Source organism: Mastigoproctus giganteus, chromosome 7 (genome assembly GCF_048544385.1).
Source record: "Mastigoproctus giganteus isolate SK-2022 chromosome 7, ASM4854438v1, whole genome shotgun sequence".
NCBI lineage: Eukaryota > Metazoa > Arthropoda > Arachnida > Uropygi > Thelyphonidae > Mastigoproctus > Mastigoproctus giganteus.
Window position 1 is genome coordinate 69,362,324 of NC_143581.1, and position 15,424 is coordinate 69,377,747.

Sequence of the window (15,424 nt, forward strand, 5' to 3'; positions counted from 1 at the left end):
TTAGCAAATCATAAATTGGTTAAACTGCACTGACCACAATTTTCAAGTCAGTAAAAAAATCAAAAAAAATTATTCTTTATAATGAAAACAAAAAGATGTAGCACACAGATACCAAGCAAGGGTTCTTGTTAAATTGAAAGTATGAGTGGTGTGTGTGTGTGTGTGTGTGTGTGTGTGTGTGTGTGTGTGTGTGTGTGTGTGTGTGTGTGTGTGTGTGTGTGTGTGTGTGTGTGTGTGTGTGTGTGTGTTATGGGGGTTTTGGGGCACATAAGCTGCCAGGGCTTTGTGTGCCTATTCATAGGAAAAAGCTAAAAACAAAGTTCAGATGTAACTCCATTTTTATTACCAAGATCTTTTAGAAGTTATGATATAGTCCAATTCTTTTTATAAAAGAGAAAAATTCATTGATGTTTGCATCCTCGCCAATAATATGTCATAGTGTCATCAGTTCTTGTAGATTTGTCAAAGAAAACAGGATGGATGTTCTGTCATGCTGATAGTGCGGACATTCAATCAGGATATGTTTCACTGTCAAAAGTGCTGAACACTGTAAACACTGAGGAGGATCTTCTCCTGTCAGTAAATGGAGGTGAGTCAGATATGCGTGTCCTATTCATGCCCACTCAAGTACCACTTCTTGTTTGTTTGTTTGGTTTTTAGGAGCATTAGCAACTAAGGCCATATTGCTCCGAGGATATGCAGTGGTCATTCCCTGACCTTTCCGCATCTTCCATATTTGGTGTTCACGAGCTCAAACCCCGGTCTAATCAAGAAGTGTGTGCTATGAACTGCTGCTCCTGCCCACCTGGATACGGAGGCGCCACCACTTCTTCTCTTTGCACTGTTTTTGCGCTAGAGTGCCAAAGCTTTGGTTCCTGTTTTAATTGGTAGAGTTTATTATTGGTTTGGGTGTGCCATTGCTCTTTTCACTGTATGAGACATGCTGTTTGTATGATGTGATTATAGTCAGAGGATGGGACTGGGGTGGAGGTTAAATCAAAAGTTGTTGAATTTTTGGCAGTTTTGTCAGCTAGTTCATTCCACTTTATCCCCGAATGTGCAGGAATCCAGCAAAAGGTCACTGATTGGTGACTTTCTTCAATTTTCAGTAGGAGACTTCTGATTTGATTTAAGACAGGGTGAATCTTGTAAGAAGAGTTTTGGACTGCTGTAATTGAGCTCAGTGAGTCAGTGTTTGTTGTTTGTTTGTTTTGGTTTTTAGGAGCATTAGCAACTAAGGCCATATTGCTCCGGGATATGCGGTGGTCATTCCCTGACCTTTCCGCACCCTCCGTATTTGGTGGTGACGGGCTCGAACCCCGGTCTAATCAAGAAGCATGTGCTACGCACTGCTGCTCCTTCCCACCTGGCTACGGAGGCGCCACATGAGTCCGTGTATAATACATATTTTACAGAAGGGTAGTGATTCACGTTTTCTAAGGCTAATTTTATTGCACGGAGTTCTGCTAAGAAGCTGCCATACTCAGGTGGAAGAGCAGCCGAAATGATAGTAGAAGAAAATACTGCCACTGATCTAATGGCTGAATGTGATTTGGAACCATCAGTATATATTGGCAAAAAATCAGCATATTTTTGAATATGGCTTGCATGGAGTTGTTTCACATTGATTATCGGTAGCTGATTCTTTCCCCACTTGTGAAGATAAGTATCGCAGGTTAGTTGCGGAGGGGGAGTCCACGGTGGTTGAGATTAATTCATTACTTGTTGCTGTTGTCAACAGCAACATTCCAACTCTGTGTTAATTCAATAAGGCATAAGCCTGATGGTCTTATTTTAGTGGGTTTGTTTCTATACAGATTTTGCAGTGGTGGATTAAAGAGGTATGGCTCAATAGGATGCTGCCAGCAACTGTATTCGGGCTGCATACTTAAGAAGCAGCGTTTTTCTGCGGAGATAAAGAGGGGGCTGTTGTTATTTGGTTTTTAGGAGCATTAGCAACTAAGGCCATATTGCTCCGGGATATGCGGTGGTCATTTCCTGACCTTTCCGCATCCTCCGTATTTGGTGGTGATGGGCTCGAACCCCGGTCTAATCAAGAAGCGTGTGCTATGCACTTCTGCTCCTTCCCACCTGGCTACGATAAAGAGGGGGCTCATTAGCTTCAATGTATAAACTATGAGTAGGGGATGTCCTGAAAACACTAAGTGCAATCTGCAATGTACTATGCTGTATAGGATCCAGCCATTGTAGTGTATTCTTATGGGCAGAATCAAAGTGGAGCAGCATAATCCAATTGGGATCTGATCAATGCTCTATATAAGGGCAGCAAAGATGTAGGTCTGCTCCCCAAGACAAGGCAGATAAAGCTCTTAGTATGTTTAGTTTTTTGAGGCAGGATGCACACACAAATTTAATGTGCTCAAGGAAATTTAATTTCCTGTCAAGGATTAATCCCAAGAATCTGATATTGTTAGTCACTGGAATGGTAAAGTTTGAAATCTGAAGTTCAGGATCTGTATGCATTTTCCGTTGATTACAAAAGTGGATTGCAACAGTTTTCTACTGTGATAGACGATAGCCATTTAACTCTGCCCACCTTTGGACTTTATTCAAGGATATCTGCAGTTGCTGTTCAACGGATCTCATGTTCTGAGAATGACAAGAAATAGAGATCACTGGCGTAAAGGTAGGTCTGAACAGTATTTGGAAGTTCTTTTGTGATGGAATCAATTCTAAGGGCAAAAAGGGATGCACTCAGTACAGACCCTTGTGGCACTCGTTCTTCCTGTAAAAATGCCATAGAAAGCGAGTTGTGGTATCGAACTTGGAACGAATGATTCTGGAGAAAGTTCCTGATGAATATAGGAAGGTTCCCTCATAGACCAAGAGCATGGAGGTCACTGAGAATGCCACGATGCCAAGTAGTAGGTACAAGTGGTGAAAGGATATATATATATATATATATATGAGGTGTAAAGGGATAATAATTATACAAATTATGCTAAGGTCATGATAGTTGCAGTTGAATTTTTGAATTATTATCCCTTTACACCTCATAACACCAATACTTATTAAAGTTACATTTAATAAGTATTGGTGTTCCAAGCAGAAATTGAAGGTGAAATAACTTCCCTTGTGTAATGCCAAAATTCCAGTCTTAATGTTTTTATAACTTTCAAATGGAAGAAACTAATGATTTACACAGCTATACACCAAGTAGAATTTCAAAAAATAAAAATAAGAACAACACAAAACCTTTTTTTTTTTTTAACAGAAATGAAGAAGAAAATTCAGGATTGTTACACCACGCACCACTGTCTTTGTAACAAGTAGTGGTACGACTACTGTTCAGGTTAAAAGTTATTACGGGAACATGTTAATTTGTCATACAAGACTACATTTAAGGAAGAGGTTCCCAAACTTTCTCGGTTTACAACACCCTTAGTGTCTCAGTAATTTTTTCACAGCACCCCTAGGCCAAACGAAATACCTAACAGTTCATTTATTAAGTATTTATGCCCTAACAACTTAGTAGCCGTTTGAAAAAATAATACACATAAATTGAAAGAAAAAATTATATTTTTATTTCATTCTTAAATAACCACAATTACTTACTCTATTTTTTCCCTCAAAAATTTTAAATATTCGGCAGCACCCCTGTGAATTTGTTGCAGTGCCCTGGAGTAGCGCAGCACACAGTTTGGGAATCACAGACTTAAGGTATTATAGTACCTATAGTTAAGGTAGCATTTCTGAACAGGTGTCAACTGCTCAATTAATTTTAAACACCCTTTAAAACTATATGCTTAATTTTGCATTAAATTACTACTTACCCATCATGAATAACTGGATCAACTTCCTTAGAAACATTATAGAACTGAATAACATAATCAAGCTTTTCAAGAGTTTTTTCAATATCTTATTTCATGTTAGGGAGAAAATATAATTATCACATAAAAAATAACATATTTCACAGCTAAACAGTCTTAGAATTAACAGACTAATTACAAATCATTTAAGAAAAATGAGTGCTTAATTAACTATGTGACAATGAGGAAATTAGCAGCTGTTTACTGAAAATTCTGCTTTAAAAAGATTTACAAGTCAAAAATGCTTAATGACTAGCACACAGCTGTTTCTAAATTATCTATTATTCAGGATGAATAATCATGAATATTAAAAAAAATATTAATTTAAAAAGCATATTAAAATAAAGTTTTAATATTCTTTTAGGAAATTGCTGTATGTTGGTCTAGTATTATTACAACTAGCTAGAATAAATGCTGAAGTAGAACATAGTATGTTTCTCAAAACAATTGAGAATAACAGCACTGATTACTGCAGGTATAACATCAACAATCTCTGTAAGATAATACATGTGTTTAGAGCAAAATACACAGCTATGTATTTAAAAAAATCCACACCCTGTGGTCTTGATTACAAGACCCCAGGGAATAAAATATGTAACATTTACCGTGGTCTCCCATTCTCCTGAATAAAACTAGAAAATAGTTCATTAAGTGTAAAATAATGTTTGTTAAATGATGCTTTCTCAGTGTGATTTAAAAAATCCACAGCTTAGAGCCGCAATGGTAGACTGGAAACTGGGTCAAAGAAATTTGAACACACAGAATGTCACAGAGTTTCATCAGTAGACTGGAATTAATTCCAAGAGACCAAAATCTTGCATAAAAGGCTACATTAAGTTTAACTTCACCAAGAAATTAATTACCTGTTTGGCTTTAATGGTATTTCAGAATCAATGCAAGGCCACACAGAACTGCAGTAAAATACCTTTGTGGCCATGGGAAGATGCATACCAAATAAGAGCATACAAGTTCACTGCCATCAAAGAAAGGTCAGCTTTCAAACTGTAAACTTTAAGTCCTACTGCATGTTTCTCTTTTAATAAACTGAAAATTAGCTTAATGTAGTGTTAAAGAAACAATGCTGATAGAATGAGGCTAATTTCAAGTAACATATATGCAAAATAAAAAATATGCAGGAATTCAAATTTACTCCATTAAAACTACACTACACTGGTGGCTTGTGGTTCTTTAAGATATGACAGAAAAAAACCTTTTTTTTTATTCTACTTAACTGTATTTATCCTTTTTCATTTCATTTCACAAATTCAGACTCATTTTAAAAGCACTAATGGCAAAGGAGGTAATATCACCTAATCCAGCTTTTATCTACTTTCTTAGGTGTGTTTCGCTGCGGTGGAAAGTGCTTCTTACAGTAATTACAGTGGACCCCCACTTTACAATTGGTTCACTGTATGATCAAATCAATTAACGATGGAGATTCCATAACAAAATAACGTTCACTACGATCACGTTTACAAATTGAATTTTAATTTTATTAAATGGCAATTCCAATAATCAAAAATAGGAGGAATATTATCCACAGGCTATAAAAGTAAAGATCAAAGCGTATGCTTTATTACATAACCAATTAACAAAATTAAATGATACATGAAAATCGGAAGAATATTTTCCACAGGTCAGCAAAATAAAAATAAATTTTTGCTTACATACATAGCTTAATTAATACAAACTGTAATATGTACATACTAACTAGTTGATATTTCTGTTCACTAAGATTTTTTTTTGGTGGGGAAGGGGTTTAAAATTTAAAACAGTAAAAGAGATAAGCAATCAATAACAAAGAAGAGAAACTGCACAAATTGCAACTAACATGATATGCACGAGATATGGAGTAACAAGTTTACAAAGCTTAAAATAGGAACGAAGAGAAGATTCTGAAAATTTATTTATGTTTTTTATGTGATTGAAGATTTCATGGAAGGGGAACTGTAATAACGTAAAAACCCACACAATTCCAGCTATTGGTATTATCACAAAAGCAATAAGATTGAGTTTACTACCAGTTTATAATAGATTGAGCTAACAGAAAAGCCCAATAAACCGGGAACTGCAAATTGTTTTTATTGTTTTTTGGTAGTGACCTCCAGAAATGTGCTTAAGAAAAATATCACAAAGATGTTCAAAATTGATTCTTATAACCGAACATATGATAAAGATTAAAGTGTAGCGCATTTTAATGATTTGAATTGTTTTTTTTTTTTTTTTTTTTTTAAATTAAAGTGGCTGATTCCACTAATAGGTTAATTGGTTAACATGATCACTGGTTAACAGTGATCATGTTAACCAGTGCCTACTTGTTTCATTTTACAATGGGATAGACTTACGATTGTCTCCAACCAGACCACATGGTCCTTCCTCTCAGCCAATAGCAGTGTTTGTAAACATGTTGGCTGCATCTTTCGCTTTTGCATCCTTTAGTTGGAGCAATTTTTTTGTATTGTGCTTTAATCAATATACAGTGGAACTTCTCTATTATGAACTTCTATTTAACGAATTTCTCTATATTACGAATTTTTTTGCAAAACATTGCACCTTGAAACGAAATTACATGTAATATTAACCCCATATAGCAAAGTGTTAGTCTCTCTATAACGAATTTTTAAAAAAAATAGTAAAAGCATTTTTGAAGATTTTATTAGCATCTGGAATTAATCATCCTTTTAGTGAATACTTGTGGCCATTGACGGCCCGTAGGACGGTCTTTGTTTCGTTTTTGTTCCAGTTATAAAATGAAATGGGTTTCTTAAAAGTGGTCATAAACTTTACAATAAATAGGGCAGATTTGTAAATTGATGTTGGCTCGGGGGAAAACGAAATTCGCTGCAGTAAACCTTTAGTGTGCTGGGGCGGCAATACATAGAATGCTACCATAGTCGGATTTTAGTAATGCCTCTCACCTCAACTGTACCATGTGACCTTCCTGTCAATCATTATATGATATGCCGTTCTCATCTAACTGGACTTCCAGTAGATGGTTTTCATGAATTTTTTTTTTTTTTTTTTTTCTGTAAAGTAACATACAGCATACATTAACCATAAATTTTCTTTCGTGTATACAGGGTGATTCAGAACTAAGTTTCAGAAATGTGCATGGAGGTCAGGAACACGATAACAAGCAAGAATCATATAGGAATGTATGGTCGCATGCGCAACCCAGAAGTGAAAGAGAGCGCTGCATGTTGGGAGGAAACGTGGCCAGGATGAAGCGACGGGAAGCATCATTTGTATGTATGAGCGTGCGGGAGGATGAATTGCTATACAAACAGCAAAATGGCGGATATACACCTCGTTTATAGGGCAGCTAATTGCAGTGGAGCAGCCGCTAGGGAAGTGTATCATTACCGGTTTCCCAATAGACACATCCCTTGTAATACCATGTTCGGACGTCTGCATAGTCGATTGTGCGAAACGGGACGTTTCAAAGGACGAATGAACGATATTGGTGCTGAGAGAATGACGCGGTCACTTGTCCTGGAAGAAGCCGTGCTGGCAGAAGTCGAAAACGATCAAGGGACCAGTACTCGAGCTATTGGCGCACGTTTAGGTGTGTCTCAATCCAGCGTGTGGTGCATCTTACATGAGGACAAGTTGCATCCGTACCACGTACAAGCCGTGCAGGCTATGTCCGCCGGTGATTACCAGCAGCGTATGGACTTCGCACGTTTGTTTTTACAGCAGACTGCAGCGGTCCCAAACTTTGCAGCAGACGTCCTCTTCACTGACGAAGTGATGTTTACACTGGAAGGCATCTTCAATGTGCATGTGTGAGGACATCAAAATCCGACAGCCACATGGCCCCATGCTGCTCAACGGCGCTGCAGCATCAACGTCTGGGCAGGTTTTGTTGGTGACAGTGTGATCGGCCCCTACGTGCTTCCATTGAGACTAAATGGAGAGACTTATCGCACCCTCCTGGCACAGGTCCTGCCGGAATTGCTGAACGATGTACCCCTCCACGTGCAGCAGCGCATGTGGTTTCAACATGATGGAGCTCCAGCGCATTTCTCCCGCATTGTCCGCCAGCATCTGGACGCAACATTTCCGGGGCGATGGATTGGCTGCGCTGGACCCATTCCATGGCCACCTCGATCACCAGACCTGTCCCCAATTTTTTTTTTTTTTTTTTTTTTCTTTGGGGCTACATGAAAAGCCTAATATATAAAACCCCTGTGGAATCGGACATGGACCTGGTGGCACGGATCGTTGTGCAAGTGGTTTTGTTGCCGATACACCACGCATTCTTGCGAATGTAATTCATGCCACGCATCGTCGTTGCATGGCATGTATTACATCTGCAGGCCGAAACTTGGAACACCTACTTTAAAAGTTTCTTTTAAAAGAATCATGTTGTGTAAATTCCTCTTTGTCTAATAAATTATCATTATGTGTCACCTGTCTTGCGTCTTCCTGTCTCTTTGTGGGCATGTAGCGCGTCTGGGTTTGCAGATGCAACCATATGTTCCTTGCTTGTGACCATATGCGCATTTCTGAAACACAGTTCTGAATCACCCTGTATATGAATGAAAGCAGAATAAAAGAAATTCACAAACTCGTATATTTCTTCAGAGTGATTGATAAGAAAGGTCACGTGATACTGTTGAATTGGCAAGTGAACATCATTGAGTAGGAGATACTAACAATTCACTATATGGCCAGCGCAGCGAAGTTTGCGGTGTGTGTATTAGCAAGATCTGCAGTAAAGTAAAGTAAAGTAAAATAAAGTAAAGGTTCTTCATGATATTGACCAGGGTTTTAGGAAAAAAGATGTTGCAGAGAAATATGGCATACCTGCAAGCATCTTATCTACGATTTTGTAAAACTGGGAATCAATTTTAAATGCAATTGAAGGAGCAGCAGACAAGAAGTGAATTAAGTTGTGTATTTACGAAGAAGTTGATAAAGCTGTTCTAAAATGGGTGCAAATGATACGTGAAAAGAATATACCAATATTGGGCCCAATAATTAAGCAACAAGCTCTGAAATTTGAACAGTCCCTTCGACATAGAGAATTTAATGTGAGCACTGGATGGCTAAATAAATTTAAGAAGCGCCATAGAATTGTGGAAAAGGTTATTTGTGGAGAAAGTGTTAATGTAAGCAAAGAAGATTGCAACAGTTGGAAGAACAATACCTTAAAGAAGATTTTGGAAGAATATGAACCTAAAGACGTTGTTTTTAATGCTGACGAAATGGGTTTATTCTTTAAATGTTTACCGAATGCTTTTAAGGATGATAAATGTTTTGGCGGAAAACAAAGCAAAGAAAGAATCACTGTGCTAGTTGGGGCAAATATGACAGGAAGTGTAAAATTTAGACTTTTAGTCATCGGAAAATCAAAAAACCCAAGCTGTTTTAGAGCCACAAAATCTTTGGAAGTTGACTACTCCTTTAATAAAAAAGCATGGATGACAAGTGATACCTCTGAAGACTGGATATTAAAACTAGACAGGCATATAACAAAAGAAAAAAGGAAAATCGTGTTGGTAACTGACAACTGTCTGGCACATGCTGCCAGTATTTCTGCCAAACTTAAAAGTTGTTGTTTTTACCACCAAACGTAACGTCAAAACTCCAGCCAATGGACCAAGGCATTATTAAAAATTTTAAATTTCATTATCGAAAGAGAATAATAATGAAGATTGTCAATGCGTTATCAGAAAATAGAAACTTGGAGGTTACAATTAACCTTAGAGATTGCATCTCTGAACTGGCAAAAGTTTGGACAAACGATGTCAATGAATACACTATTCAATAATTGTTTTTCGAAAGTTGGATTTGCATTCAATACAGAAGTAGAAACCAACTGGACGAACAAGATGAACTGCCCCTTTCACAACTGAAAAACTTTTGGACATTATTAGAATCGTTCAGAAACATTGAAAATTAAATAACACTGGATAGTTATGTTTATGTAAATCAAGATCTGACTACAACAGAACATCCAAATGAAGAAGAAATACTGCTGAACAGTGTTAGACGCGACTATGATCACGAAGAAATTAAAGACGCTGAAGACGCATCAGAAAAACCTGTAGAAAAGCCAACTCGCGAAGAAATGATTAACGCTTTTAAAATGGTTCGTATGGGTCTACAGTTTTGTGAAAATGTTCCTGATAATGTTTTTAATGCTCTGAACAAATATGAGGTTTTCTTTGAGAATCAGATATTTTTTAATTGTACTGTGCAAACGAAAATTACAGTTTTTTTTTAATTTGTGATACTTACCGGCGAAAATTGTGTAAACGTAATTTAAATAAGTGTTTTTGAAATAAAATACATTAAAAATAAATGTAGATTCATTTTCATTTTCTAATTAAATAACAATTTTTAATAAAAAATATATTCTCTATATAACAAAATTTCTCTATAACGAATTTTTTCGCTGGTTTTATCGAATTCATTATAGGGAAGTTCGACTGTATTAGTTTTAATCAATATGTACAATTTCTATTATAAAAATGAGCTTTTAAAGAGATAAATAACTTTGTTACATAGAGAGAATTTCAATTTCCGAGGTCTTGGAATGAATTACCAAAAAACAATTTTTTATTGGGTTCACATTACAATATTTAACAAATACGATGTTTGTCTCGGACGTGGATTAATATCGTAAAGCAGGGATCCACTGTACTTTCAATCTCAATACAGTGAAGCATTAATAGAGAACATTAGCATTAGTAAAGGCAGATGACGCAAGAAAGCAAGCTTATATAGCATCAAACAAAAAAAATAAATAAATAAACCTTCTCATTTCACCCATCTGCTCACTCCAAATGTTTGTCTAGTTCTGCCTTGAATCTATTTAAGCCACCAACTTCTACAATGACATATGCAAGTTTGTTCCACCAATCAACCACATGAGGATTAAAGGCAAACTTCTGCACATTTATCCTACACCTGTCTTTCCTCAACTTGAATTTATGCCCTCTCAGGTGATTATTCTGAGCAAGAGGAAGAATTCCATTAGCATTGAGCATGCTCAAAAAATTCAGGACTTTATACACCTCAATCAGATCACCTCGCTGGTGCCGAATCTGCAGATACTGTAATTTGCAAAAATTAAGACTTTCTTCGTAAGAGCATATTTCCATTTACAAATCTTGTTGCCCTTCTCAGTACTCATTCCAACAGCTCTACATCCTTTTTAAAATGAGGATTTTAAAATCCTCATTTTAAATCCTCCAGACCTGTATACAGTACTCAAGGTGTGGCCTGACCATTGCCTTATGCAAGGGGATAATCGCCTTCTTATCCCTGCTAGAAAACTTCTTGTATATCATTGACAAGATACCATGAGCTACTCTTGCAGAGTGTCTTGTCTGCACTGCTCAGAAAATTTCATTTTTGCCTGGCCGGTAGCGTAGCTACCCTTTTTTGGGCCCGGAGGCAAAGAACATGTTTGGGCCCCTACTTAATTAATGAAAATTGCAAAAACAGGAGACAGCAAAAGACGTCGGGCTCCTGAAGGGCTCGGGCCAGGAGGCAATTGACTTGCCTGCCTACATGGCAGATACGCCACTGCCCAGGTCCTTTTCATTCTCTACCACTATCAGTGTAGTACAAAACACAGTTAATACATTACTATGGGTTACTGCTTCTAAAAGGCAGTACTTTATATTTGTCAATGTTAAACTTCAGTTGCCTCCCAGCCCATCTGCTCAACTTTTCTAGATGCTGTTGAAGCAGCGTACTGTCATTAGTGTCATTAACAACCCTTCCGACTTTCGCATCGTCTGCAAATTTGGACATTAAGCCTAATATACCATCATTAATATCATTAATAAATACAGAAACAAAAAATTGGACCAACACTGAACCCGGGAGTGCTCCACCAATAACATTAGTCCATCCATTTATCCATAGCAGCAGTCTGCCTCCAATGCCACACTCCTCCAATTTGTATAGCAGTCTTCCATGTGCAAAAGTATCAAAAGCCTTTCTAAGATCTAAATATATGATATCAAAATTATTCCTTGCATCCAGTTCCTTTGTGACCTCATCATAGTATCCATCATAGTGATCACTGCCACCTAATGGTTCCTTTATCTGCAGATTCTTAATGCATGAAGAATCACTACTGATAATCAGATCAAGTGTATTAATCCCTCTAGTTGCCTTCAAACATGCTGCTGTAGAAAACAATCATCCAATAAATCCACAAAAGCCTTGCTAGTGTGTGAGTGACCAACCCACAAATTCCAGTCAATATCTGGGAAATTAAAATCCCCCATTATAAGACACTGATTTACTGGCCCACTCTATTTCTCTGTACAGTTATTTATTATACTCATCAGAGTCATTAGGCCTACAACACACTCCTACTCTCAATTTTACTTTTCCCAGTGCTTATGTCGCATCAAACTGACTCGATACTGCACTGTCCAACCGTGTTGACTGGATGTACTTCCTTGGATTTTATGTGTTTCTTAACTAATAGCATAACCCCTCCTCCCTTCCTATCCTGTCCTGTCTATCCTTCCTGTACATATTGTACTCCCCAAATTGCGTTTCTGCATTCCTTATATCTGTGTGACACCACGTCTCTGATATCCCATGGCCACCACAGAGAAAACAGATCTAGATATGTATACTTGTGAAAGGATTATTTCCTGATAGAGCAATGTATAAAATTAAATAATTAGTTTTGTTAATTCTACTGCATTAATCAATTATATCTTAGTAAGCATTAAGATTATTTTATTTTTTTTTTTTTTTGAATGAATGAATGAAATTAAATTGTGCAGAGACTGGTAGGAACTAAGGTAGCCAGATTTTTAAAAAATAAATTACGAGGGGTTTTCGAAAAGTAAGGAAATTTTTTTTTTTTTTTTCTAAATAATGGTGAAAGGGAATGAGATGAAACACAGTGAACAGATAGACCCGTTATAACATTCAAAAAAGACCACCAGTGCAGTGTTGCGGTACTGTCACTTCACAGCAGATTCCAGTTGCAAAATGGCGGCTACAGTGCGAGTGTGGTCCAGGTGTAAGTGAAGTTATTTGCTTTCTGAAAGCAAAAGGGTCTTCACCAATTGACATTCACCATGAATTGGTTACTGTGTATGGCGAAAAGGTGATGACAAAGAAGCAGGTGTGTTTTTGGTGCAATGAATTTAAAGTGGGCTGTGTTGACATTGAAGATCGGCATCATGGCCACAGTGTTCTGGGATCACCAAGGCATTCTTGTTGGTAGAGTTCTTGCCAAAAGGAGGAACAAAACATCAAAGGCAGATATTGTGGGGATTTCAGAGACGTGGTGTCACACAGATATAAGGAATGCAGAACTGGAATTTGGGGAGTACAATGTCTACAGAAAGGATAGACAAGATAGGAAGGGAGGAGGGGTTATGCTATTAGTTAAGAAATACATAAAATCCAAGGAAGTGAAGCCAGTCAACATCGCTGGACAGTGCAGTGTCGAGTCAGTTTGGTGTGACATAAGCATTGGGAGATCAAAATTGAGAGTAGGAGTGTGCTATAGGCCTAATGACTCTGATGAGTATAATAAGAAACTGTACAGGGAAATAGAGTAGGCCAGTAAATCAGAGAGTCTTATAATGGGGGATTTTAATTTCCCAGATATTGACTGAAATTTGGGGGCTGGTCACTCACACACTAGCAAGGCTTTTGGGGATTTATTAGATGATTGTTTTCTACATCAGCATGTTCGGGAGGCAACTAGAGGGAGTAATACTCTTGATTTGATTATCAGTAGTGATTCTTCATGCATTAAGAATCTGCAGGTAAATGAACTACTAGGTGGCAGTGATCACAGTGTGCTGAAGTGGGATTTACTCAAAGAGGTAACTACCATTAGGGGTAAAGGGAAGGGTTATTGCTTTCATAAAGGCAACTACGATGGACTGAGACAGTATTTAAACTCTATACAGTGGGACCAACTGATGATGTTACCAACAGCAAATTCAAAATGGGAAGCATTCAAAGAACTTATCTTGGAAGCTACTAGGCTTTACATACCAACTAAGAAATATTGTTCAAGGTTTAGGCCTAAGTGGATGTCAGATGAACTAATGAGACATATGGCAGAGAAGAAAAATGCATGGGATACATACAAATTAACACGTGACACAGAAGCCTATGATAGATACAAGTTGATCTGTAACCAAGTTACAAAGGAGGTTAGACAGGCGAAGGCAGATTACGAGAAATCTTTGGCAAGGGATGCAAAGAAAAACAGCCAAGAGTTCTTTACTTATGTAAACTCTAGAAGGAAGGGGATAAATCAGATCGGTCCACTTGATATTGATGGGTCAACTGTTGATGATCCTGCTCAGGTAGCTAACAAACTGAATGAATATTTTGCATCGACATTCACACGAGTTATTCAGCGAGGGGAATGCCAGAGATGTATTCAACTCTGGCAGTAAGCTAGAGAATCTTGTAATAACTGAGAGTAAAGTGGAGGAGAAATTGTTGAAGATAAATACAAGAAAGGCACCTGGGGTGGATGGGATCTATCCAGTTATATTAAAGGAGGCAGCAAAGGAAGTAAGCAAACCCTTAGCCATAATTATGAGAGCTTCCTTGGACTCAGGGGAATGGAGATGTGCAAATGTGACCCCAATTCACAAAGGAGGATCAAAGGGCAACACAAGTAATTATAGACCTGTTAGTTTAACTTCTGTTCCAGGAAAATTAATGGAGGCACTGGTTAAAGAAGCACTGCAGGATCATCTAGACAAGACTTCAGTTATAGCTCAGACACAACATGGTTTTGTTAAGGGGACGTCTTGCCTGACCAATTTGATTGGATACTATGATGCAGTCACAAAAGAACTTGATGCAGGGAATAACTTTGATATTATATACTTGGATCTTAGAAAGGCTTTTGATACTGTTGCACATGGAAGACTGCTGCACAAATTGGAGCAGTGTGGCACTGGAGGCAAATTGCTGCTATGGATAAAGGGGTGGTTGAGAGGGAGAAGAAAGAGTGGTAATCAATGGACACTGCTCATCGTGGACTAATGTTATTAGTGGAGTCCCTCAGGGTTCAGTATTGGGTCCATTATTGTTTTCTGTATTTATAAATGATATTGATGATGGTATATCAAGCTTAATGTCCAAGTTTGCAGACGATACGAAGCATGGCAGGGTTGTCAAGGACACTACTGACACTATGCTACTGCAACAGGATCTGGAAAGGTTGAGCAGATGGGCTGAGAGGTGGCAAATGAAGTTTAACATTGACAAATGTAAAGTACTACATATGGGAAACAGCAACCCCAGAGCAACGTATCAACTCTGTGGTACTACACTGACAGTGGTAGAGAATGAAAGGGACCTGGGGGTGGTTGTGCAGGCAGATATGAAGTTTTCTGAGCAGTGCAGACTGGACGCAAGAGTAGCTCATGGTGTATTGGTGATGATATATAGGATTTTTTCTAGCAGGGATAAGGAGGTGATTATTCCCTTTTATAAGGCAATGGTCAGGCCACGCCTAGAGAACTGTATACAGGTCTGGAGGCCTCATTTCAAGAAGGATGTAAAGATGCTGGAATGAGTACAGAGAAGGGCAACAAATTAGTGAATTAAAACAAAGGGGTGCTCTT

The 15,424-nt window shown here is 37.8% G+C and overlaps 1 protein-coding gene across 2 annotated transcripts in view; it reads right to left on the reverse strand.

Annotated features, from left to right (window-relative positions):
• Positions 1 to 15,424, reverse strand: part of Exo70 (exocyst complex component 7) — a 340,721-nt gene that overhangs the window by 288,412 nt on the left and 36,885 nt on the right. Inside the window, exon 3 of one of the 2 annotated variants that reach the window (XM_090377714.1) lies at positions 3,795 to 3,879. The exons of the other annotated variant lie outside the window; for it this stretch is intronic. Within the exon in view, the coding sequence (XP_090233840.1) occupies positions 3,795 to 3,879 (85 nt within the window). The remainder of the gene's footprint in view (positions 1 to 3,794; positions 3,880 to 15,424) is intronic. 2 annotated transcript variants of the gene reach the window in all.